Genomic DNA, 23,206 nt, shown 5'->3' on the forward strand with positions numbered 1-23,206 from the left:
ATGCCACCCACCATGGACAAAGATGGGGGTTGCCACATCTGCTGGGCCCCCATGGCCCAGCATCCTCTTGCTCACTCACTTGCAGGCCTGGTGGCCCAGGGAGGGGTGCGCAGGAAGTGGGCGAGGAGCAGACACTAGGGGGCACCCTGCCTGCCTACTTGCCTGGGTCTCTGGGCCTCACAATTATTTTCAGTGGGGGGCAGCGTGGGCTTGTTGGGGTGCACGGAGGCAGACATGGATTTCTGGTGCTGGCGCGGGCGCGCGGAGCCCACGGCGGCGGAAGCGGAAGCCGTGGAAGCCCTGGACCCCGGAGTGGTTAAACTAGGAAACAAAAGCAGGGGAGAAGCACAGATTTAAAGGGAGGGGAGGGGCAGGGGACATGAGGCTGTATCCAGAGCTACACCTGCTCTCAGGGTCTATAGGGCTCTCCCACCCACCCTCCTCCACAGTGCTGGGACCTGAGGGGTGGCTGGATTGTTCTCTTGCACAGCCATGGGCCAAGTAGCATCAGCTGCATTTGGCCCACTAGCCACCAGCCCGAGAGCCAAGCTTAGCTGGCCCCAGGATCAGGGAATGAGACTTGCTCTGTGGAGAGGAAAGCGCCAGCCCATGAGCCAGCTGGCAGTTCCTGCCCTGGGGCCTGAGTGGAGCCAGTGCCCCCTAAAGGGGAAAGGCACCAGATCCCATCCCCACCACCCTGAACAAGTCAGTCCCCTGCCCTGTGGCTGGACTGGAGCCGATGCCCTCTAGAAAAGAAAGGCCTCAATAGCTCAGTCCCTTAGCCCTGCTATGGCCTCCTTGCCACATTCCCTACAGAGATTTGGGGGTAGGGGCACCCCGATTTATAGCCTTACAACTTTTCAGGAAGACCTAAGCCCACTCAGGAAGAGAAATCCCCAGCCCCCCTGTGCTGCCCTAGAGATACAGTCCCATGTTGGCAGAGACAGATCAGGGAGCAAAATATACAATATACAGCCCAGTATATGTGTATATGGGGGGGGGGGGAGGGACACACACTCAGATGCAGAATGGGCAAGGGGCGGGTGCTGATGAAGGTGAGGGGTAAAATAAAGGAGATGGGCAGTGGGCTGCAGGTGGGCACGGAGCCTCTCCCCCAACTGGGGTCCTGCAGCAGTGGGGGTTGCTGGGTGCACAATGAATGGGAGCGGAGATGGAGCAGCAGCAATGGGAAGGAATGGGGGTGCCATGCTCCAGATGGGGAACCTTTTGCTGCTCCTCAGTCTGAGCTCAGTGGCGTCTAGAAGCAGTCGGGCACCAAGAGCCCAGTCACCTGGCCCTGGGGGAGGGGGACAGCGGGACGCGCAGAGCCCAGTCACCTGGCACTGGGGGAGGGGGAGGAGACGGACAGCAGGATGCACAGAGCCCAGTCACCTGGCACTGGGGGAGGGGGACAGCGGGACACGCAGAGCCCAGTCACCTGGCACTGGGGGAGGGGGAGGAGACGGACAGCGGGATGCACAGAGCCCAGTCACCTGGCACTGGGGGAGGGGGACAGTGGGATGCACAATGCCCTGGCACTGGGGGTGGGGGAGAGCTGGACATGCAGAGCCCAGTCAGCAGGCGCGGGGAAGGGAGAGGGGCACGCGGAGCCGGGCACGCAGAGCCCAGAGGCTGTGGGAATGGGTAGGGTACTGGCCTAGGACTTTCCCAGCTGAACGCGCAGAGGGCATAATGGTGTGATCCAAACCCTGGGATGGGGGCCTGGCATGACCCCCTTGCCAAATGCCCCTCCCACGCTTGCTACATCTGCGATGGTGGCAAAATGAGCAGCAGTCCCCAGGGAGCAGCAAGTCAGCTCCCTTGGGCATTGGAAGGGGAGAGCTGCCAGCTTCCGTGTTGCCGTGCCAGGGCCCCTGCTGCCCAGGCAGGAAGCCCCCTCCACTCCTCCTCAGCCCTGGGATGCAGTGCGCTCCCTGAAGTGGGGCACCACGCAGAGAAGATCGTGGTGTTGCCGAGCCCCCAGGCCCCAGAGTGGCAGAGATGGGAGACAGACGCCCTGGCGGACTCCCAGTGTGGCACTCCAAGGCTCCCAGGGATGGGATGGCTCCCATCTAGCCTCCTACCCGGGACTGCCCGGGGATCCCTACCTGTCCTTGCCATTCTGTATGGAGTTCTGGCCCAAACCGGTCCGCTCCAGCATGGGGGAATTCCGGCTCCGGTTGGTGCTGGTGGAGAGGACACTGTTCTGTGGGGGGGACAGACATGGAGTGAATGGGGGCGTCTGACACCTGCTGCCCCTCACCTCATCCCAGGCCCATCCTGCACAGGGAGAAACTGAGGCACAGAGGTGAAGTGACTCACTCAACTTCACAGAGCAAGTCTGCAATCGAGCCAGGAATAGAACCCAGGAGTCCTGGCTCCCAGCTCCCCACACCCACTAGGCCCCCCTCCCTTCCCAGAGCCAGGAACACGATGCAGGAGTCCTGACCGTGGATGGGGTGGGTGTGCTCTTCTTCCTCTCGAGCCCAGTCAGCGGGCTGGCGGGCACTTTGACGGTGCTGCTGGCCTTGCGCCCAGCCTCACGCTCCTCCTCGGGGCGCTTGTTCTCCGCGTTGTTGCTCTGGGTCTTCTTGGAGTATGAAGTGGAGGTGGGGATGGCAGGGACTGTAATGACAGCGATGGGCCTGCGGGCTGAGCACGGGCAGCACCAGATGGACCCCACCCACTGCTGCTGCTGTCTGGCCAGCCAGGGGCCAAGAGTCCCCCATGTCCCCACCACCACCCAGGCTGGCCAGGAACCATCCCACCTCAGTACTGTTCCCCAACCCCCTGCCACTACCACCCAGCCAGGGGCCTCAAGTTCTGCTTCAGTGCCCCCACCCAGCACCACTACACAGCTGGGAACCATCCCCCTCCACTGCTACCCGCCCCACTAGGCTCTGGCTCACCCCCATCACCACAGGGGCCAGGCTGGCTGCCCTGGACATCTCCATGCCAGGAGACTAGAGCAGCTTGGTGTTCCTGCTTGCTGATGGATTCCAGCCCCCGAGGGGCGACCCCTGCTGCTGAAAGGGGGCTGTGCTGTCACACGGCCCTGGGATCCCTGGGACCATGGCCTGAGGGAGGAGACCAGGGAGAGAGACTGCAGATCTGAGGGAAACCGCTGCCAGCCATGGCCGAGAGCAGGGCCCCCTTTCTCTAGCCCTTCCCACTAGCAGAGCTCACAGCATCAGCCGCACCATTCACCATCAAAAGGGCTGCCTTGGGTCACATTGCTAGTCCACAGCAGAGCTGGGGATAGAAACCAGGAGACTCCCACCCTTCCCTGCTGTAACTACTAGACCTATCCCATAGAGATAACTGCCAGACTAATCATCACCTTTCCTGTTTGCCCCGGCTTTGAGAGGCTCCAGGGTGGCCAGTGGGGCGCTGCCTGGGGGGCCACTTACCCTGGTCGCTGAAGCGCCGTTGCTTGGGGTTGGCAGAGACGCTGCGTTGTACCTTGTGCGAGGGGGAGGGGGCGCTACTGTTGGCCAGCTCGGCCTGAGGCCTCGGCTTCAGCGTGATGTTGTCGTTGTCCAGCTGGAAGAACAGGAGACAGGCTGGGGTTTCCAGAGAGCTCCAGGGAATGGCAGGGAGCTGGGCAGGGCATAGGGTACTGCATCAGCCTTCACTGCCAAAAGCCTGCATTGGCAACAGGCTGCCACCACTGGGATGGCCAGTTCCAGGGGCTCAATCCAGTCGCTGCCCAGAAAGATCATTTTGGAATCACAAGGGTGTTAGAAAACAGCCCCTACCAGAGTCCGAGGCTGTGGGTTAAGATTGAGGGGTGGAGGAGAGAGCCCAGGGCTGGGATGGCAGGGGAGCAGCTGACAGAGCCGTGTGATTGCTACTGGAGCCCACCTCCCCACAGCACCCACCTCTGAGTTCTTGTATCCCAGCAGCAGGTACGTGGCCATGACCTCGTTATACTTCTGCCCTATCAGCGACTCCTGGATCTCCTCCCGCGTGTACCCCATGGAGATCATCAGCTCTGTGGAGAAACAAACATGCCATGGTGAGGAGTCCCCTAGACACAGCCCCACACCCTGCCTGGCACAGGGGGCACCCACTGCTGAGCACAGGGGGAAAGGGGTGCCCTGGCGCCGAGGTAGCCCACAGCCCCAGTCCAACTGTGCACAGCACCGGGTGACTGACGGCGTAGGTCCCCACTAAGGTGCCCCATCTGGGAGGTGTGCCCGGGTGATGGGCAGCTGGGGAGGGAGCAGGCCCAGGTGTTTGGCCTGGCTTGTTCTAGCTCCCAGCTGGCACTGAGTAGCTCAGTGCTTCCCATGACAAGGCTCAAAGCACCTGCTGGCACCAACTGCCCCCTAGCAACAGGTACTGGGGGGTGACGACACTGAGCAGGTCAGGGACAGGTACAGTGGGGAACAGCCTCTGTGACAGAGCTGGGACTGAACCCAGGAATCCTGGCTCTCAGCCCGCACTCCACTCCCAGAGCTGAACACAGGCATCTGGATTCTCAGCTCCCTCTAGTCACGAGCCCCCACTGCCTCTCCAGCAGAGCGTCTTGCACCTCTCCGTTATCTCTCGCCCCACTGCAGAGGGGGAGCTGTGTACACAGGGCGGGGATGGGGAGCACTGAGGCCTAGGCACAGGCAGCACCGCTGGCTTGTCTGCTCTCTCCACAGCCAGTTCGGGGGGGCCCAAGCTGCCATGCCCCCGGATGCTCCGGTGCCGTACCTGTCCGCCGTGGGTCCTTGTAGTCAGGGAGGGGCTCCACGTAGGGCTTCAGCTCGTCGTCCTCATGCCCCACATTCATCCAGCGGTCTTTCATGATTTGCTGCAGTGGAGAGGGGGAGTCAACAAAGGGATGGGCAGAGGACACCCGGGGATGCAACATTCACCTCGACCCCCATTGTGCAGCCATTGAAGGAACCCGCCTCCCCCCAAGTGCGTCAGGCACCCAATGGGCCCAGCACTGAGAGGGATTTGGGCCTTCCTCAGGAGCATCAAGGTACAGGTCACTGCTGGAGAGAGGATCCTAGGCCAGAGGGGCCAATGGGTCTGATTAGGGGGTGGGGAGGGGAGGGATACTGGACTGCACGGGCCCATGGGTCTGACCCAGAGTGGCAGGGACTGGGGGGATGCCAGGCTGGCTGGGGCCCATGTGTCTGATCCACTGTGGAGAGGGTGGGCAGATATATTGAGCTGGCTGGGCCCATGGGGAAGGAGAGGGATATACTGAGCTGGCTGGGCCCCATGGGCCTGACCCAGAGTGGCAGGGACTGGTCCCATTGGCCTGGTGACAGAGGTGAATGCTGGGCCTGCTTGGCCCATTGGTTTGATTGGGGAGGGGGGAATGCTGGCTTGGATGGGTCCATTGGTTTGATGGGGGGCAGCTGCTGTTGCTGCAGAGGGGAGGAGCACTGAGGGAGGCAGGCAGGCTCCTAGGCCATGTCTGAGCATTGCCCCCGCCCCATTCTGCCTAGGCACAGGCAGCACCGCTGGCTTGTCTGCTCTCTCCACAGCCAGTTCGGGGGGGGGGGGGGAGCAAGCTGCCATGCAACCGGAACGAGAGAGGCTCCCCTTGGAGCCACCAGGGCAGTGGGCCCCGAGTGCAGCCTTCGGAGGGGCCTTTGCCCCTGTGCTAGCTCCAGGCTGGGGAAGGGGCACTACAGAGAGATCAGAGTGCTCTGTTCCAGAGCGGGGTGTGGTGGGGTGGGGTGGGCCTGGCAGCAGGAACTCCCACCTTTGCCAGGCCCTCCCACCCTCTCCACAAACTGCTCCCCACAGAGGAGGCCCACAGCGCTGAGGGCATACAGCAGCTCCCAGCTCCGGTATCAAGCCAGACCCCCCCGGGCCTGTGCCTAGTCTGGGAACACTCCAACTAGCGCAGTGGGAACAGCCAACTGTAGCACAGGAGACACTGTTGGGATGCGCTGGCAGGACCCCCTTGCCCTCAATCACCTCTAAAGTGCCTCTCTTGCTAGGGTTGAGAATGAGGAATTTCTTCAGCAGGTTCTCACAGTCCGTGGACATGTAGAAGGGGATCCGGTACTTGCCCCGCAAGACCCGTTCCCGCAGTTCCTGGGGGGAAAGGAAGGGTCAGCAGGAGAGCACAGAGGGTGGGTGCACGGAGACACACGTGAGCACACACAATGTCCCCACACACAAACTCCAACTCTGTGACGCAAGGAGAGGTGCAGGATGTGATTATCCTCATTAGGCAGACGGGGGAAAAAAACCCAACAACTTACCAGGGTCAGACAAGTCAGGGAACCAAGAACAGAATCCAGGGCTCCTAGCTCCAAGTCCCCCGTTCTAACTACCAGACACTTCGCCCCTACCAGAACAGGGAGCAGAACCCAGGAATCCCAGCCCCCGCTCTACCCATTCCCCATGGTAGATCTAGGAACAGAACCAGGAGTCCTGGCTCCCACCCCTTCTCGGGGTGCGCACGGTGGGTATGCAGGCTCCCAGCATGCCCAGTGCATGTTGGGGGGAAAGGTGCCAGGGGCTGATTGGGGGAAACCGCCGGTGGCGGAGGTGGGGGTGCCATGCCCACTCACCTTGAGGTTCTGCCCATCAAAGGGCAACGAGCCGCTGACCAGGGTGTACAGGATGACCCCCAGGCTCCAAACGTCCACCTCGGGGCCGTCGTACTTTTTGCCCTGGAAGAGCTCAGGCGCAGCATAGGGAGGGCTCCCACAGAACGTGTCCAGCTTGTTCCCGAACGTGAACTCGTTGCTGAAGCCAAAGTCGGCGATTTTAATGTTCATGTCGGCATCGAGCAGCAGATTCTCGGCCTGCAGGGTACGAGCAACATGGCAGGGGGGGGGTCACTGCTGCCTGGGCATCCCTCGCAGGGTAAGGAGAGAGGACAGCCAATGGGGCTGTGAGTTGGGATGAAAAGGCATTGGCAAAACTGAGTGCGAGTCCCATGCCAGTTGAGGGGAGGGGATCAATGTAGTGGGAGCGGCACCATGAGGAGCAGGGGGAGCAGATCTGAACAGGGGCTCTGGCAGCACCACGCCCTGCTGAGAGAGAGTGTCTCTTACCTTCAAGTCTCTATGTACAATGAACTTCTGGTGACAGTACTGCACAGCAGACACTATCTGGAAGGGAAGAGAAGATCAAGATGCGGGGGGGCGGGTCTTCACGACAGAGCTGCCCGTGCGGGGAAAGGGACGCAATCACGCTTCACAATCCACCTATGTCCCCTTCAGCCTCACTGTACAGCTCAAAAGGACAGCTGAGCCCCGCTCCCCCACCTCAGGTGTCCACACGGTGCCCACCTTCATGCTATCTAAGCACCACTACAGACAGAGAGGAGAGTGCCCTCTACACAGCCGCCAAAATTTCCTGCTTCATCCCAGGGGTTCACAAGGCTAAACCCTGCTTTGGTCGGACTCTCCCTCAGCAGCCTTGGGCTTAGTGGGGTCACTGTCTCAAGTGGCCTCTAGCTCAGAGGCTGGTGTGCTAACGCCCACACAACGCCCAGCACCCCTGCACCAGGGGTCAGGGCCCCGTGTCACCAGGAGCAGAACTAACCTGTCGAAATTTTGCCCTGGCTTCTTTCTCTTTCATTCTTCCATGGGCTACTAAGTAGTCGAACACCTCACCTGCAGGGAGCGACAGAGACGTTACACGGAGAAGGGTGTGGGCCTGAGCCCCCCAGAAGCCTTTGCTCTGGCTGAGGGCAGGAGGGTGTTATGGATGCCCCTTCCCAGCCCGGCGGGCACCTACCCCCGCTGGCGTACTCCATGACGAGGTACAGCGTCTTCTCCGTCTCTATGACTTCAAATAATTTAACTGCAAGACACAAAACGGGGAAGTGGGTGTCCTAGGGGTTGTGGAAGGCTGGCTGCATGATTGGGCTGATGCTCCCCCTACTGGTGATGGCAGGAGGCTCACGGGGCCAAACTTGGTGTAGGCACCAACCCACTCACATTAACTGGAGTTGTGCCCACTTGGGCATCCAGTGCTGGCATTAGCTGTCGTGCCCGGATCAGCGCTGGGAGCTCTCCAGGTGGCCGCGCACCGCAGCCCAGAACTGCTACAACTGCAAAGAGCATGAAATCCAGCTCACCAGGGCTTGGGTATGTGGCTCTCCAGCCCTGAGGGTAGAAGCTGTCTGGGGCATTTCACCCTCACCAGCTAGAGCCTGCCTTCCCCACTGGGGTGGGTGGGAGCTTGCCCCTAGGCGTCCCAGCCATCCCTCTCCCAGGACGAGCGAGCCTGGGACTGGGACAAGCTGTGTGCACTGTCTCACCTATGTTGGGATGATTCAAAACCTTCATTATTCGCACTTCCCGGAAGAGCTGGAATAAAGCAGAGATGAGAGCACACAGCTGGGGTTAAACAACAAGGGAAGCCCAACAGTACGAGGCCAGCGTATCCCAAAGGCCCAGACCCCTACTCTAGGGGTCACTGCACAGAGCCAGGACCCTTGAGATCAGGCTGGAATAGGGTGGCCAGCCCAAATAGCCACACACCCCCATAGGCCCATCTGCCTGTCAATAGCTGAGGATCTCAGAGCACTGTCATAGGAGGCAAAACTGACTTGCCCAAGGCCACAAAGGCAGAGCAGGGACTGGAACCCAGGAGTCCTGCCTCCCTTCCCCAGTCCCAGGTTTCAGCTCCTAGGGGAGGCTGCTGCACTGCAGAAGGGTCTGAAAGCTACCTTGGAAACGGGAAGCAGAGGGACAATGCCCCCCTAACAGGGCTGCTGAGCAGCTTAGCATATGTTTGGACAACACAGCAATTCTGTTAAGTGGGAGCGCGTTACCCCTCCCCTGGGGTCAGGTCGGAATCCCCACCCCAGATTACAGATCTTGTTACTGTAATCCATTAATTAACAAAGCAATCCGCTTGTGTGTAACCAGCTGGGGTAATCGGGCACCAAGACTGAGCCTCCTGCCACCTTAGCTGGGCTAGGTGGACGCGCCCACAACAAGAGAGACACCAGAGCACCTCACACAATTATGCTAATAATCCCTGGCTCTTCTATAGTGCTGCCCATCCGCAGAGCTCAAAGTGCTTTACAAAGACTATCGGTATCACTATCCCTATTTTACATATGTGGAAACTGAGGCACAGAGGTCACAGCAGAGCTGGGACTAGAACCCAGAAGTTCTGAGTTGTAAGTTAGTGCTGTAGCCACTAGGCCACCCTGCCTCAAAGTTACTGTGACACAGGAGGGTCTCAGCTGCTTAATTCAGAAGGGAAGAAGCCACGCAGAGCAGAGGTACGCTAACTCTCTCACCTTCAGGCGGCTGGTCATGGGCAGGCGTCTGCAATGTGTCCCCCCGCCCCCATAAAAGAGAGAGAGAGAGAACCCAGCACAAGCAATTATCCACCAGGAGATTGACCTTGGACTGGAAATGGAGTTGTCTCAGGGGATGCCACTTCATCCAACACCTTCTGCCACAGAGGAGCCCAGAGCTGCCCCGGGGCAATGCTGATGAAATGCAGCCACCTCTGGTGTGGAGTGAGTCAGCTGCCAGCACAGGATTTTGGGGCCTGATCTCTCTTGTGATGGGAAGTGCGGTGCAGAGTAGACAGGGCCTTTGTGGGTGATGCCCCTGCATGTCAGCATGTGAACACTGGCTCCCTGAAGCATCTGGCTCTGTGGGTGAGCATCAGGTCACGCTGAGCTGCTGCTCTGTGTACCATCAAGGGCTCAAGGGGAAACTGTCTGGGCAGTGCTCCGGGGGCTGAGAGTGGGAGCAGGTGTGGGTCTGAGGGGTTGGCTCCTCTGTATCCTGTCTTGAGCCAGGGCATTGCTACCTTTTGCTGAGGGTGGGGTGGGGCTTGAGGAGCTGTGTCTGCCGGGGAGCCCCATGGCAGATATCCTATGGAGGGAAGGGGCTGGAGTTGACCCCTTGCCTTGCACAACCCACAGGGGCAGCATTGCCATGCTGGCATCTGCCCAAGTCCTGACCCAGGTAGGTGGGGCCACAGAGAAAGCACTGGGATGGGCCCCAAGCTGAGGCCAGGCCGCAAGGCCCCCCGGGGTCTGGGATTTGCCTGGATATCTGTCAGGCTTCGGAGGGGGCCATGCTTTAGGTGCTGCCAGCCTATGGGGTATGCTTGGACTGAGTGCCCAGCCTAGCAGGAGAGGGGGAGTGGTCGGGATGTGGGGCTGTCTCCCCCCTTCCACACACAGCTTCCCTCCACCCCCTCAGCTCTGCCTTGGGCTGACCCCCCTTCACTTAGCTATCCCCCCCAAGGCTCTGCCCAGGGGCTGAGCCCTTGTCCACACATGGGCCCCAGCACTGTTCTCCCAGCTCTCTCTCGGGAAACAATGCCAAGTGTCTGACTAACACTTGCCTTGTTACCAAGGCAACAGGCCACAGACAACCCAGAGTTTTCTCCTCCGTTCCTTCCCTTCACGTCTTGGCTTGCAGGGACGCCCACTCGGCATCTTCCATGCCCCTACTCGCTCAGCCTGTGTGTGGGGAAGTAAGGGGGGAGCTTTTCCTTTCCAGGAGGATCTGTGAGTTGGGCTAATTTGAGGTCAGTCTCTGGATTCTCAGGCCTTTGCTCAACTTCCTGCGTGACACGGCTAGGTGGACGCGGTCCACTTGCAGGCCAGGGGAAAGCAGGCACCCTTGCCCCTTCCTCAGGGGGCCTGCCGCCAGCTACAAACCGTCCTGAACAGGGGAACTGCCTTCCAGCATACAGCACATGGTCCTACGCGGGGCAGGAGAACACAGGTGCCTCTGACATTGGCAAGGAGGGCCCAGGGCAGAGCTCCAGGCAACTTGGCCGTGGGTCCGTGAGAGCTGCTGCAGGGACTGTGCTCTGGCCATCGGAGCAGTCAGGGCGCCTGTGATCAGCTTCATGCTCTGGAAAGGAAGTGGAAGCTAACGGAGAGAGCAGGGGACCGATGAATTTTGGGTCTGTATCTGTTTCCCCCTGGGGAGCGAGGGGGATACCTTCCTGCCAGGGAAGAACCCTGAGGCTTTCAGGATGCCATGCTGAGTGCTACCCTGCTCCTGGGCACAAGCCTGGCAGCATGCACCCAGGTCCTGCAGTGGGCAAGTGCCTTGGGGCCGGGGAACAAAGTGAGGCCCCATCCCAGGCCCTGTTTTCTGCATCACAGCTTCCCTTTGGCGACTGGCGGGGACGTGACAGAGTGATTTCCAGGAGAACCCTCCCTCCCGCAGCTGGTAGCGCAGACGCATCCCGCCCCCTTCCCCGCGTCCCAAAACCACAGCAATTAAACGGTCTATGGGCTCCCTAATGACCATACATGGGAGAGAGCTATAAATACCTCCCCAGCAAACATCTGGAGACTGAGCCAAACTGAAAACTGGCAGCCAGATGTTCAGACGCCACAGCTGCTTGCACAGAGTCAGTTACTCCGGCTGCTGGACTGTTAGCTCCTAGCCGGGTGCCCTTCGATTCACTTGATCCACAAATGCCCCACAATGGTGCGAGTATGGTCAGGTGTGAAACCGAGGAGCTGTCTACTTGGGTTCCTACCCAGCCAGAATGCAGTGACATGTATCTCCCCCCCCTTGCCCTGAAGAATCCTCAACAGCTTCCCAGATGGTCCACTGAGCTGAGAACACGCTGCTCCCAGAGATCTGCACTGGCTCCCGGCTAGCCCGGGACACCGGTGAGCTGAGAACACACTGCTCCCAGAGATCTGCACTGGCTCCCGGCTAGCCTGGGACACCGGTGAGCTGAGAACACACTGCTCCCCAGAGAGCTGTGCTCGTTCCCAGCTAATCTGGGCCACAGGTGAGCCAGTGCTCACTAGATCTTGGTCACCCATTGAGCTGCAGTCTAAGACAGCAGCAAGCCTCTTTGTAGGCATTATTCCCCAACGTCCTGCTCTTGGAAGGGGCTCTATTGAGGCTTTACAGCAAAAGGCTTTTCCTCCAGCAACCATCTGTCATCCCCACCTCCATCTGGGGCTGGGGTACAGCCAAGGATTTAGGGATAGCTTGGGCTAAACAGCGCAGAGAGAAACAGGAGGGGATCAGCTCCGCTCTGCACTCATGGCCACAGGGATGCCTCCACCAGCCAATGTGGAGACTCTAAGTGGATGAAATGGTGCAAACCTCATTGGGACTAGTCAGCGAGGGCATCCCTTCTGTGTTGGCTCGCGAGCCTGGACAGAGCCTTCCAGCAGGACAAGGCACGTCTCTCTTCAGAGCTCCAGAGAAAAGCAGTCAGGGCACCAAAAGCCATAGGTGCATGCCCTGATACTGCACCAGAAGTCGGATGCGTTACCCACTATGCCACAATACCCTTCCCATAGGAGAGCTCCCCTCCACACATCCCATAAGCCACTGCTCAACACACAGCTGCTCCCCAGGGTCAGGCATGAGGCTTTGTGCTTAGACTATAACCTCTCTGGGGCAGGGACTGTGTCCATCATGAGTTTGTATGGTGCCTGGCGCAGCAGGGCTCTGACCTACCAGAGTCCCCTACAGGACACCATAGTAAACAATAAGGCAGTGAGCAGCTGGGCTGGTGAGAAACCCCCAGGAAAGAGCTCCAGCATCCCCTCCAGCCTCAGCTCCACCCCAACAGGGTGGAGGCTGGGCCCAGTGCACCAAACTGCCTTGTGACTTGGGAGCAAACTGGGCAAGGAGGGGTTAAATGAAGCGCTGGCACCCATGCAGGAGGCCGAGGGCTGAGCTCACCCTCACCCACTAGACACCCCCTCCCAGGATGTGCCCAAAGCAGAGCCCAGAGCCTACGAGCTGGAAAGGCTGATTCTGGAGGTGGGCGCAGCTCTGTGCTGGTTGCCAGGGATGCGACGGTTGCTATGGCTGGCTTTAGAATGGGGGGGAGGGATTCCTCTGCAGGGTGCTCTGGCTTTCTGGGGGAAGGCGCCACATGCTTATGCCTTGAGCTGGAGAATCCGGGGACCAACGTTCATAGGGGCAGGAGATGGCAGGGATCACTCCTCCACAGCTGGCCAGGTGCCTTATGAGGCAACACACAGCTCACCTGGGCCACATGCCTGGTCTCACATGGCAGGAGGCTGGGGGGTGGCTGGAAAGCTCCTAAGCACACGTCTCCCAGCTCCCTTTATTCAAGCCTGGCTGGGGAAAGCCTCCCCTGTACCTAGGGCTGGCATTCCTCTGGCAACAGGGCCCATCCAGCGAGGGGCTCCGCATCCTCCACTCCAGCGGGACCCAGCCCATGGCAGGGGGCTTGGTATAACCAGAGGTGGTGCTGGGAAGTGGAATGAAGGCCTGATGAAGATAAGGGAGACCTACATCTCGGTGGGGAGGGACACACCAGGGGGTAGTGGGGGGTCACTGAGGTAAGGTGGCTCCAGGAGATGCATCCTGACATGGGGAGAAATGGGATAGAAGAGGCCTCATGGTCCAGGCCCCACGCCAGTCCCTCCCTGGGTGTTCACATACCCTGAAAGCTGCAGCGGCTGCCAGCTCAGCCGCTTTGCTCAGGCTCTGTTGACAAGGCTGCATCAGCGGCTGCCAAGCCATGCAGGGCTGCTGGTGTCAGGCTCTGAGTCAAACAGGACATGGAGTAGTCTGGGCACAGAGTGCTGCACCTCCCGCATGGCCTTCTGGTGACCCATGCGGGCGGAGGATTGGCGACAGCCTTGGCCATTTGGAGCCCGACTCCTGCAGGAGCTGGGGGTATCTGCCGAGCGGGCAAGAGGAGCAGTCACACCCCAGAGCACACTGAAGGGATCCGCTGGCATGGGCTCCCTGCCCCACTCACTTCCCACAAGCAGAGCTGTATTCCTTTTGTGGTGGTGGTGGGGAAAACGGGTACAGGGTCAAGCTTCCGGGGCGGGATATTCTGTGCCCATGGACATTCATACCCCCCCCCACCACTCTAGGGAGCCCATTAATGACACATCATGACCCCCTGGTACCATGGCAAGGCTGACTGACCTCCAGCCCTCAGCAGGATGGAGCATTGGGTGTCCCATTGCTTAGCTTTGACCTCATGGGGCACAGCTCTGTGGTGTCACTCAGTCAGTACCTCACGAAGGTAGGCAACATGTAGTCTCTCCCATTCTACTTAGGCAGAGCAGGTCGGAGCTGGGAGTAAAACCCAGGAGTCCTGGCTCCCCGCCACCCCCGTAACCCACTAGACCCCACTCCCGTCCCAGAGCTGGGAACAGAACCCAGGAGCCCTAGCTCCCAAGTCCAATAGTTAGAGCAGAAGCACAACACACCTTGCCAGTTATGCTGGCAAACTGAAGCCTTGGAACTTGGTTGTGCTATCCCAGGGACCCCCACGCTCCGAATCCCCCATGCAGGCAGATGGTTGGACAGTGCAGGGCTCAGAACACAGCACGAGCAGCTGGGCAGAGATTTTACTCTGTTTAATTCAGAGCATCACCATGACAGTGAAGGGCGTGCTGAGGGTGGTGGTGGTGGAGGGGCAGTACTTAGAGCACCTCCTGCTGTCAGGGTGCTATGCCCACATCTGAACATAGCAGAGACAGGGCCCTTACCTTCTGCAGGCTTGATGAGTTGAGCTGTGTCTTGTCAATGATTTTCACAGCCACCTGGATGGGGAGAGAGAGGAGCTCAGTTATCTCTCCCATAGTGTTGGACAAGCTGGAGCAAAACATGCCCGAGGGAGAATCCTAGGCAGGTGCAAACAAGGATGGAGGCCCCGACAATCCTCAGGCTGGCTGTTCGCTGCTGCCTCTGCCGCCCCGGTTAACGACAATGCATCTCTGTTCCGCCGAGCTCCCCAGCGGGCCCAGCACAGGGTTGGCAGCAGGCCAGCGGGCAATTTACAGCCTTGGGAAAACTCAGATTATAGGCCAGTGTGTGTCAGACCGACTGTGGGGGCGGTTCTTCATCCTGTCTCGAGGACTTGAACCAATCGGGTGCGAAGCAGTGACTGTGTCACACTGAAACATGTGGCAGGTTCCTGGAGTCGGGCAGGGAACCTGCAGTGAATGGTGTTCAACTTGGATCCTTTTGAGAGAACCAAATGAAGAGCCCAGACCTGCTGGCTAATCTCACAGGTGGCAGAGAGCTAGCACAGCAGCAGGTTCCGCGAGCAGCGTGCGGCAGAGCGCTCCAAAGAGGCTAGCGAGCTGGGCTGGGATTAGCCGGCTTGGGCCAGTAACCTACAACAGGGGGATGGCACTCAGTGACGATAGTGGGGAAGGTATTTCCACCTTCCCTCAGGTACCCAAGCTTGGCTCTCACTGCTTGACAGGCCCTTGTTGCCCCACCTGTCACTCCTGTCAAGGTTTTGTCCACATACACACTCCCCAACTTGCACTCATCCCCTGCTGGAGCTTTAGATCCATTTAGAAATGGCTGAAGCAAGATCAATCTAAGGCAACCTGGTGCATACATAAGCACTGAGACAGAACCCCCACCACCACCCCCAAGACCCAGTAGGACAGGAAAGGCAAGACACGTGGAAGAGTTTCAGCAGGTATCACCCTCGGTCATGATGCTAATCTGGAGTCCTGGGCTTTGGCAGATGTTGTTCAAACACTTCCTCATGGGCACTAAAGCCCTATGGCTTCTAAAGTCTTTACAGCAAACACACCACTGGCTAAGAGCTGGCCAGTGCAAGCCACTGACTACAGCAGCTCCACTGCAAGCCAGCATGTCAGGAAAATACAAGTCTCCCAAAAGGGAGCTCTAGCTCCCTGAGCCCCATTGAACTATGATCCAGCGAAGGGACAGCCAGCTACCACTTCAGCCAACCAAGACCCCCAGGGTAATGCAATCCCCCTTTTCCTCCAGCAAACCTATCCCAACACTTCATCCTCCCTTGGATCCTAAACCCTCTGCTGCGTGCAAAGCAGGGAGGAATAGCTTGCTGCCGCCTCTCCCCACTCCCCTCACAGCCAGGGACACACACAATAGCAGAGCCTCAGTGCAGCTGTAAAAACCCAGCTAGCCTAGCAGCACCACAGCCTGCAGCCCTGCCAGGCCCCTTTAACTCTTCCCCGAGACCAGAGTTCAGTGGAGACACTGAAAGGGCTGGAGGGGTTAGGTGGAGAGCCAACAGGCTAAGCCAGGGCTGGACAGGGGCAGCAGTTGTTTGAGCACGTGTGTTGAAGGGCATTATGGCAAAGGGAGAGAGGGTCAAATGATGGGTCAGATGTGAGGGGGTTAAAACAGACCAAAGAAGAGGCTAAAACCTGCTGGGAGCCAGATCTGTTGGGCTGTGAAACTCTCCCAGGGGATGTAGTGGGAGCCCCGTGGGTCAGGACACTTAGACAAGGCATTGGGGACGATCCTGCGCTGACTCCCAGGGATGGATGTGGCTCACAAGGGGGATCCCAGCTAGGTCTCACAGCAGTGACCTGCAGTGCTGACCTGGATCAATCCCTCCCACCAGTCTGGACAGGGGTTAATGCAGGAGGCAGCATGTGCTGAAGTAGGACAGAGGGAGGGCTCTTCAGAGCCAGGGAGCATGCCTTCCTGGCTTCCACGCTTGCACTTGGGCCCATCAATCAGAATGAGAAAACCCCTCCTCTTCCTGCAGCCCCCCCTCCAGGAACTATTCCCCCTCCCCCCAGCGGAAGCCCCTTAGTGCCCCTCACACAGACCCTACTCTGTTAGCTGGAAGGGGCAGGTAAGCTAGGCTGGTGTTAACTGAGCACCAAACCCAGTGCTCTGGGCTGCAGCATAGGCAGGGGCAGGCTGCAAACACAGATGCCCTCCAAGGGCAGCCTCAGCAGTGACAACGCTACAAGAGCTGTTGGGAAACAGGCGCAGGCTTCAGGCTGGAGATAACCGGCTTCTTCAGCCTGTGCAAACACCAGGGCCCTGTGAACAAACCGGTATTTCCACACTGCCGCCAAGGCTTATTTACAGCCTACAGAGCTGGGGGGCGGAGAAAAGACGCTCACCCAACGCCCTGGCCCTGCCGCTGAGCCCATGGGAAACTGAATCCAGCTGATCCATCACTTCTCTGGTATTTCACACCCTCCTGGGAGTCTGAAGAGGAAAATGCCCCCATCTGACTGGCTGCCCTTTCCTCTTCCCGCCATCCTGAAGAGGGGCAGCCAAGCAGAGCTGCTGTATGAGGGGCAGGGGGGAAGCAGAACCACCCATGATCTGCTGGGTACTGTTTGCTCCCTATCCTGGGAAAAACATGGTGGGACGGGGCCTGCTCTGTTCCTGTGAAAAATACATGTGTGCTCAACCAACGAACACCCACACACCTCCCCAAAGAAGAGGAAACAATGGCACCTGCCCTGGCTCCTGGTGTGGAGCGCTGCCTGGCTGAGCTGCTCTCGGGGGCGGGGCCCCAGCCTCTCAAGGAGCCAAGAGCCGTCTGGATCACTCCCCGTTTGTTCGCCCCACTCTGCCCCCAGGGCCCTTCCCGAGGCTGGACAGCCCCTTCAGCAGTGCAGCCTGTAGGGCCTGTCCTAGAGGGGCGGGATGGGAAAGCCAAGCAGCCACAAGGCTGGGTTCTTCCACCCTCCTGCAGCCCTTCGGAGCAGAGCAGGATTCTAGCACATTCCTACAAGCACAAAAGGCTTTAAGGCAGTGGGATAAACCTGCCTGGCCCCTGGTTAGGATTCAGGGCTGCCTCTGTAACGGCCCAAGCGGCTGCAGCAGAGCCACGTGCTGGGGTGCATCTGTTGCCATCTGCTCCGAGGAGTGGGAGCCTGGGCTGGGCGCCTGGCAGCTTGGCAACGAATGGTACTTGGCATTTCCGAGTGCACACGCTTGTTCTGGGTTGGAGGCCTCACAGACTTGCAAAGCGCTCCAAGCAGGAGGGAGCGCAACATGGTGGCTCAAGTGCAGGGCTGAGAGGGTGCGTCTACACTGCAGTTAGCCACCCTTGGCTGGCCTGTGCCAGCTGACTTAGCTTGGGCTAATAAGCTGATTAAATGGAGTGTAGCTGTTCGGGCTCTGACCTCTAGGACCCTCCCATCCTACAGAGGGCCTAGACTACAGCCTGAGTCTGAACGTCTACATTGCAATTAAACAGCCCCTTCGCCTGAGCCCTGCATGGGCCAGCTGCGGGTTTTTAACTGCAGTGTAGACATACCGGTGAGTCAGGAGACCCAGGTTCTGCCTCCCCTGGTACTTCAGCTTACCCATTTGCCAGAGGGGGCAACCCCCCCACCCCCGGATGTGGCGCAGACTCTGCGCGGCAGCACATCAGACCCTGGAGAAAGGCCCATGGGGCTTTTACAAAGAAGGAAATGGAAGCAGAGATGGAAGGGACTTGTCCAGGGTCAAAATAGCAAGGCCAGATGCTGAGATTCCCCTTGGCTCTAGCCACTAGGCATGGGGTCATAACAAAATAGTCAACAGAGGGGACCAAGCCTTAGAGAGATTGTCACGTGGACACTCCATCATCGCAAAGCACATCCCCCTCCCCATTGAGCCCCATCCCCCGGCAACGCCGCCCTGGGAACATCTGCCCTGGCCTCTATCCTGCATCCCAGCCTGTGGGCTTGGCCTCACACCCTTTCCATTTAGGTGCTGCTCCCCCTCCTCCCTACCCGACAGATCTCACCTCTTTCCCTGTCAGGACGTGGCGCGCCAACTTGACCTTGGCGAAGTTGCCCTTGCCGATGGTCTTGAGCAAGCGGTAGTTCCCAATGTGCGGCTGCTCATCGGTGGAGGTGGCAGAGTTGCGGCCCCGCAGCATGTTGGATTTGCTGCTGGCCTTGGACTCTGTGTGGCCCAGCGCCGGCTGTGGAGACAAACACACACAACTTAGGCTAGGGAAAGCCACCAGAGGGTCATGCCCTTCCCTGCACCATCCCCTTGTGCTCAGCTCCAGTGCCGAACTGAGGCTCGGTATCCCCACCCCTGCGTGCTCTGCGGGGCCCACTCTGGTATTCAGCTTCTCACCTTGACTGGCGGGATAGAGCCCTCAGCCCTCAGGAGACTGGTTAAACCTTTTTGGGCCCTGCCAATGCTCAAGCAAGCGTTGCCCAGCCCCTTCTTCACTGCAGGGGATCAGCCACCACTGCCCTGCCTCAGTGGGTTTGAGCCCCAATTCCACTGGCCTCGTCTCCACTCCATGCACATGTCAGGCTATGCCATGATGCATTGGGAGGGGACTCCCTTCCTGATCTCTACTGGGAACCAGGCAGTGCCCTGAAGCATGAGATGGGAAGACCCTTGCCCCAGCATGTGTTAACTAGGAAGTGGCCCCAAATTCATTCAGGCCCTTTTAAAAGGGATGCACTACGGGATTCAGCATAGGAGGGGGTGAAAGCCAAGCCCAAATGCAAGGTCACCAGGGATCATGAGGAACGACATGCTACTAACCCCTCACCCACCTGCACACACAGAGACCACGGCAAACACACCAGTCAATCTGGTTGGCTGGCAGTAGCCTCAACGCGCCTGGAGCGCAGGTCCAGCCCACACTTGCCCGAGAGGAAAGGGATCGACAGATTTCATTGCCACTAGATCCCACCTAGGATTTGGCTGGGGCTGCTGTATGGCCTCTATGTAGCCCCTTGCTAGAAAGCATTTCACACTGCTTTGTGGAGCAGCAGGAGCCAGATGGAAAGAGTAGCATTCTCCTGCAGTCATGGGACACAAATGGGGCAGGGACACCCCTCCACTAGGTAGAACAACCCTGCAAACCCCCAAGTGCAGTCCTCCATCCCTTAATGAGGGAAGCAGAGTCCCACCACCCACACTGCTTTGTTATTTGAGGAGGGCTCAGTCCTGGGCGAATGGGAGGGATTCTCTGGTCTGTGTTATACAAGAGGGCAGACCAGTTAATCTAACAGGCCCTTCCAGCTTTAAGAGCTCTGCATCGCCGCAAACTCTTTACGATGGGGATCCTGGCACCAGCCCCATACCAGTAATGCACAATGCTGAGTGTGGATTCCTGGGTAATGCTCTACCCAGGAAGGAAAAGCAAACCCAACCCGCAGTGGGCTATCTTCCTTCCTGACGCCAGGGGAGGGGACAGCTTAACCCAGCACATGTAAGACTCACCACAGATCAGTGGCTAAAGATATCAAGTGTGTATCTCGGTGGGATGGATTCTGCCACTACCCTCCTAGACAACTGATCCAGTAATAGCTTCTGCCTCCATTAAGCCTCAGAGGCCGCCTCCCCCCCACCCGGGTATTTCCATTTTGCAGGTTGGGGATCCCGAGGGACAAATACATCTGTGCAATACCAGCATGCTGTGTGAAATTTCAGCTCCAGCACCTGTCTCAGAGTTGGTATGAACGTTCTCTCCACTTTACAAAGGGGAACTGAGGCAGAAAAGAGTCAAGTGATTTGCCCAAGGTTGCACAGCAGGATAGTGAGCTAAGAACGGAACCCAGGAGTCTGGACTTCCAGCTCTCCTCCCTCTAACCCAGTCAGCCCCGCTTCCCTCCCAGAGCTGGGTATAGAACCCAGGAGTCCTGACTCCCAGTCCTCCACTCTAATGAGAAGGGGCTGAGTTACATCTCTGGCTCTGACTCCCACCCTGCACAATCTAGACACAGGAATCATTAAATTGCATCCTACGTGTTTCCAGGGAAAATAGAAAAGGCAGAGCTGGGGAGATGAATGTGAGAAGAGATTCAAGTCCAGCACTGCTCCCATCCACGCCCCAAGCTAACAGCCACACCTGTTCTCTTACTGCAGGTGTCCAGCCAGGCACTCATGTAACATAAGTGCAAAGGAGGAAGAGATCAGAGGAAGCTGCCAAGAAAGCTAAAGTTAAAGGCCCACCTGTGCCAAAAGTTAACTTAACCCTTTGGAGGTCAGGCAGGTGCAGTGCCTGGCACGGCTGCCCTTGCTCTCTGTAAATCAATTACAGGGCTCCCCTGAGAGATCACTTCCTCTCCACATTCATGGCAATAGGATCCCTGCTAGGCAACTCAGGAGGGGTGTGGCAAAGCCTGACACTTCCACAGGCTCTTTCTGACACAGTCTGGGAGCTACCAGCTCAGACCCAGGCAGCCTGGCTAGCACTTCCCAGAGCAATGAGCATGTTTTGGGGTTACACAATGAAGTGTCTTCCAGTAAAGCCTCCAGAAGCCGAAGGTTTCCCTGACACTGGAATTGCAGCCACACAGTACCAGACTCCCCTCCCCCGCCCCCTTCACTAGAAACCAGCCTCACGGAGGATTAGGCACATGCACTGCTATGAGTTCAGACATGACCTCCCCGCGCCCCAATACGCTCACACAGAGTCAGAAACATGGCTGGGTTATAGCAGCTATGGGAAACTGAAGACACTAGGTTTTCTATTCCTGGCTCTGCCACTGACCTGATGTACTACTCCCGTCTGCTCTGTGCCTCAGTTCCCACTCACATCCTTTTGTCTATTCTGATAATGAGCTCTCTGGGGCAGGGACTGCCTGGACTGTGTTGAACATAACATAAGAAAACATAAGAACGGCCATACTGGGTCTGACCAATGGCCTTCCTAGCCCAGTATCCTGTCTTCCGACAGTGGCCAATGCCAGGTGCTTCAGAGGGAATGAACAGAACAGGGGAATCATCGACTGATCCATCCCCTGTTGTCCACTTCCAGCTTCTGGTAGTTAGAGACTTAGGACACCCAGTGTGTGCGGTTGCATCCTCGACCATCTTGGCTAATAGCGATCGATGGACCTGTCCTGCATGAACTTACCTAATTCTTTTTTGAATCCTGTTATTGTTTTAGCCTTCACAACATCCACTGGTAATAGTGTTCCATTGATGGACTGTGCATTGTGTGAAGAAGTACTTCCTTTTGTTTGCTTTTAATTTGCTGCCCATTAATTTCATGTGGTGACCCCTGGTTCTTGTGTTATGGGAAGGGGTAAATAACACTTCCTTATTTACTTTCTCCAATCATTCATGATTTTATACACCTCTATCATATTCCCCTTTAGCTGTCTCTTTTCCAAGCTGAACAGTACCAGTCTTTTTAATCTCTCCTCAAATTGAAGCGGTTTCGTCCCCACAATCATTTTTGCCTCTCTCTCTACCTTTTCCAATTCCTATATATCTTTTTTAAGATGGGGCAACCAGAGCTGCACACAGTATTCACGGTGTGGGCGTACCATGGATTTATATAGCGGCATTCCTTTCCTAATGGTTCTTAACATTCTGTTAGCTTTTTTGATTGCTGCTGCACATTGAGCAGATATTTTCAGAGAACTATTCACAATGACTTCAAGATCTCATTCTTGAGTGGTAACAGCTAATTTAGACCCCATCATTTTGTATGTATAGTTGGGATTATGTTTTCCAATGTGGTATTACTTTGCATTTATCAACATTGAATTTCATCTGCCATTTTGTTGCCCAGTCAGTTTCCTGAGATCCCTTTGTAACTCTTTGCAGTCTGCTTTAGACTTAACTATCTTGAATAATTTTGTATCATCTGCAAATTTTGCCACCTCACCGTTTACCCCTTTTTCCAGATCATTTATGAAAATGTTGAATAAGACTTGTCCCAGTACAGATACCTGGGGGACACGGCTATTTATCTCTCTCCATTGTGAAAATTGACCATTTATTCCTACCCTTCGTTTCCTGTCTTTTAACCAATTACTGATCCAGGAGAGGACCTTCCCTCTTATCCCATGACTGTTTACTTTGCTTAAGAGTTTTGGTGACAGACCTTGTCAAAGGCTTTCTGAAAGTCCAAGTACACTATATCCACTGGATCACCCGTGTCCACATGCTTGTTGATCCCAAGAATTCTAATAGATTGGTGAGGCATGATTTTCCTTTACAAAAGCCATGTTGACTCTGTTGTATTTGTGCAGGTGCTGAGGCATTGCTGTAATGCAAATTTTGGGGGCCATTGTGATTCAGGATTCCTGGCCTGAGGTGGAGGAGTTTCAGGCCACACTTTGAGAAAGTCTGAAGTAAGGCTTGTGAAAAAGTTCCTCCTCTATCTTGGTGGGTCCTGCGCTTATTGGCGGATTTTCTTGCCTCAGAGATTCACCATGTGGGTTGGGGAACAGCCCAGAGACCTTCCTCTCTGGGAGAACCCACAGTCCAGGTCAATTGGGAGGTTTGGGGGGAACCCGGGTCCGCCCTCTACTCCGGGTTCCAGCCCAGGGCCCTGTGGACTGCAGCTGTCTATAGTGCCTCCTGTAACAGCTGCATGATAGCTACAACTCCCTGGGCTACTTCCCCACGGCCACCTCCAAACATCTTCCTTATTCTCACCACAGGACCTTCCTCCTGGTGTCTGATAACGCTTGTGCTCCTCAGTCCTCCAGCAGCACTCACTCTCAGCTCCTTGCGCCTCTTGCTCCCAGCTCCTCACACTCACCCCACAAACTGAAGTGAGCTCCTTTTTAAAACCCAGGTGCCCTGATTAG

At 57.4% G+C, this 23,206-nt stretch overlaps 1 protein-coding gene across 11 annotated transcripts in view; it reads right to left on the reverse strand.

Annotated features, from left to right (window-relative positions):
- The window catches only part of MARK2 (microtubule affinity regulating kinase 2), a 105,146-nt gene that overhangs the window by 8,596 nt on the left and 73,344 nt on the right, over nt 1-23,206 (reverse strand). For 7 of the 11 annotated variants that reach the window (XM_034775520.1, XM_034775519.1, XM_034775515.1 and 4 more), the window contains exons 2-15: nt 18,430-18,609; nt 14,426-14,479; nt 8,237-8,285; nt 7,711-7,776; nt 7,516-7,586; nt 7,023-7,079; nt 6,534-6,770; nt 5,932-6,051; nt 4,705-4,804; nt 3,882-3,994; nt 3,411-3,543; nt 2,450-2,625; nt 2,109-2,206; nt 163-321 (exon numbers count right to left, since the gene is read on the reverse strand). In XM_034775520.1, coding sequence (XP_034631411.1) covers nt 163-321; nt 2,109-2,206; nt 2,450-2,625; nt 3,411-3,543; nt 3,882-3,994; nt 4,705-4,804; nt 5,932-6,051; nt 6,534-6,770; nt 7,023-7,079; nt 7,516-7,586; nt 7,711-7,776; nt 8,237-8,285; nt 14,426-14,479; nt 18,430-18,609 — 1,613 coding nt within the window. The remainder of the gene's footprint in view (nt 1-162; nt 322-2,108; nt 2,207-2,449; nt 2,626-3,410; nt 3,544-3,881; nt 3,995-4,704; nt 4,805-5,931; nt 6,052-6,533; nt 6,771-7,022; nt 7,080-7,515; nt 7,587-7,710; nt 7,777-8,236; nt 8,286-14,425; nt 14,480-18,429; nt 18,610-23,206) is intronic. The other 4 variants (XM_034775526.1, XM_034775524.1, XM_034775525.1 and 1 more) reach the window with 1 other exon arrangement.

The sequence above is a fragment of the Trachemys scripta genome, chromosome 7 (genome assembly GCF_013100865.1).
Source record: "Trachemys scripta elegans isolate TJP31775 chromosome 7, CAS_Tse_1.0, whole genome shotgun sequence".
Lineage (NCBI taxonomy): Eukaryota > Metazoa > Chordata > Testudines > Emydidae > Trachemys > Trachemys scripta.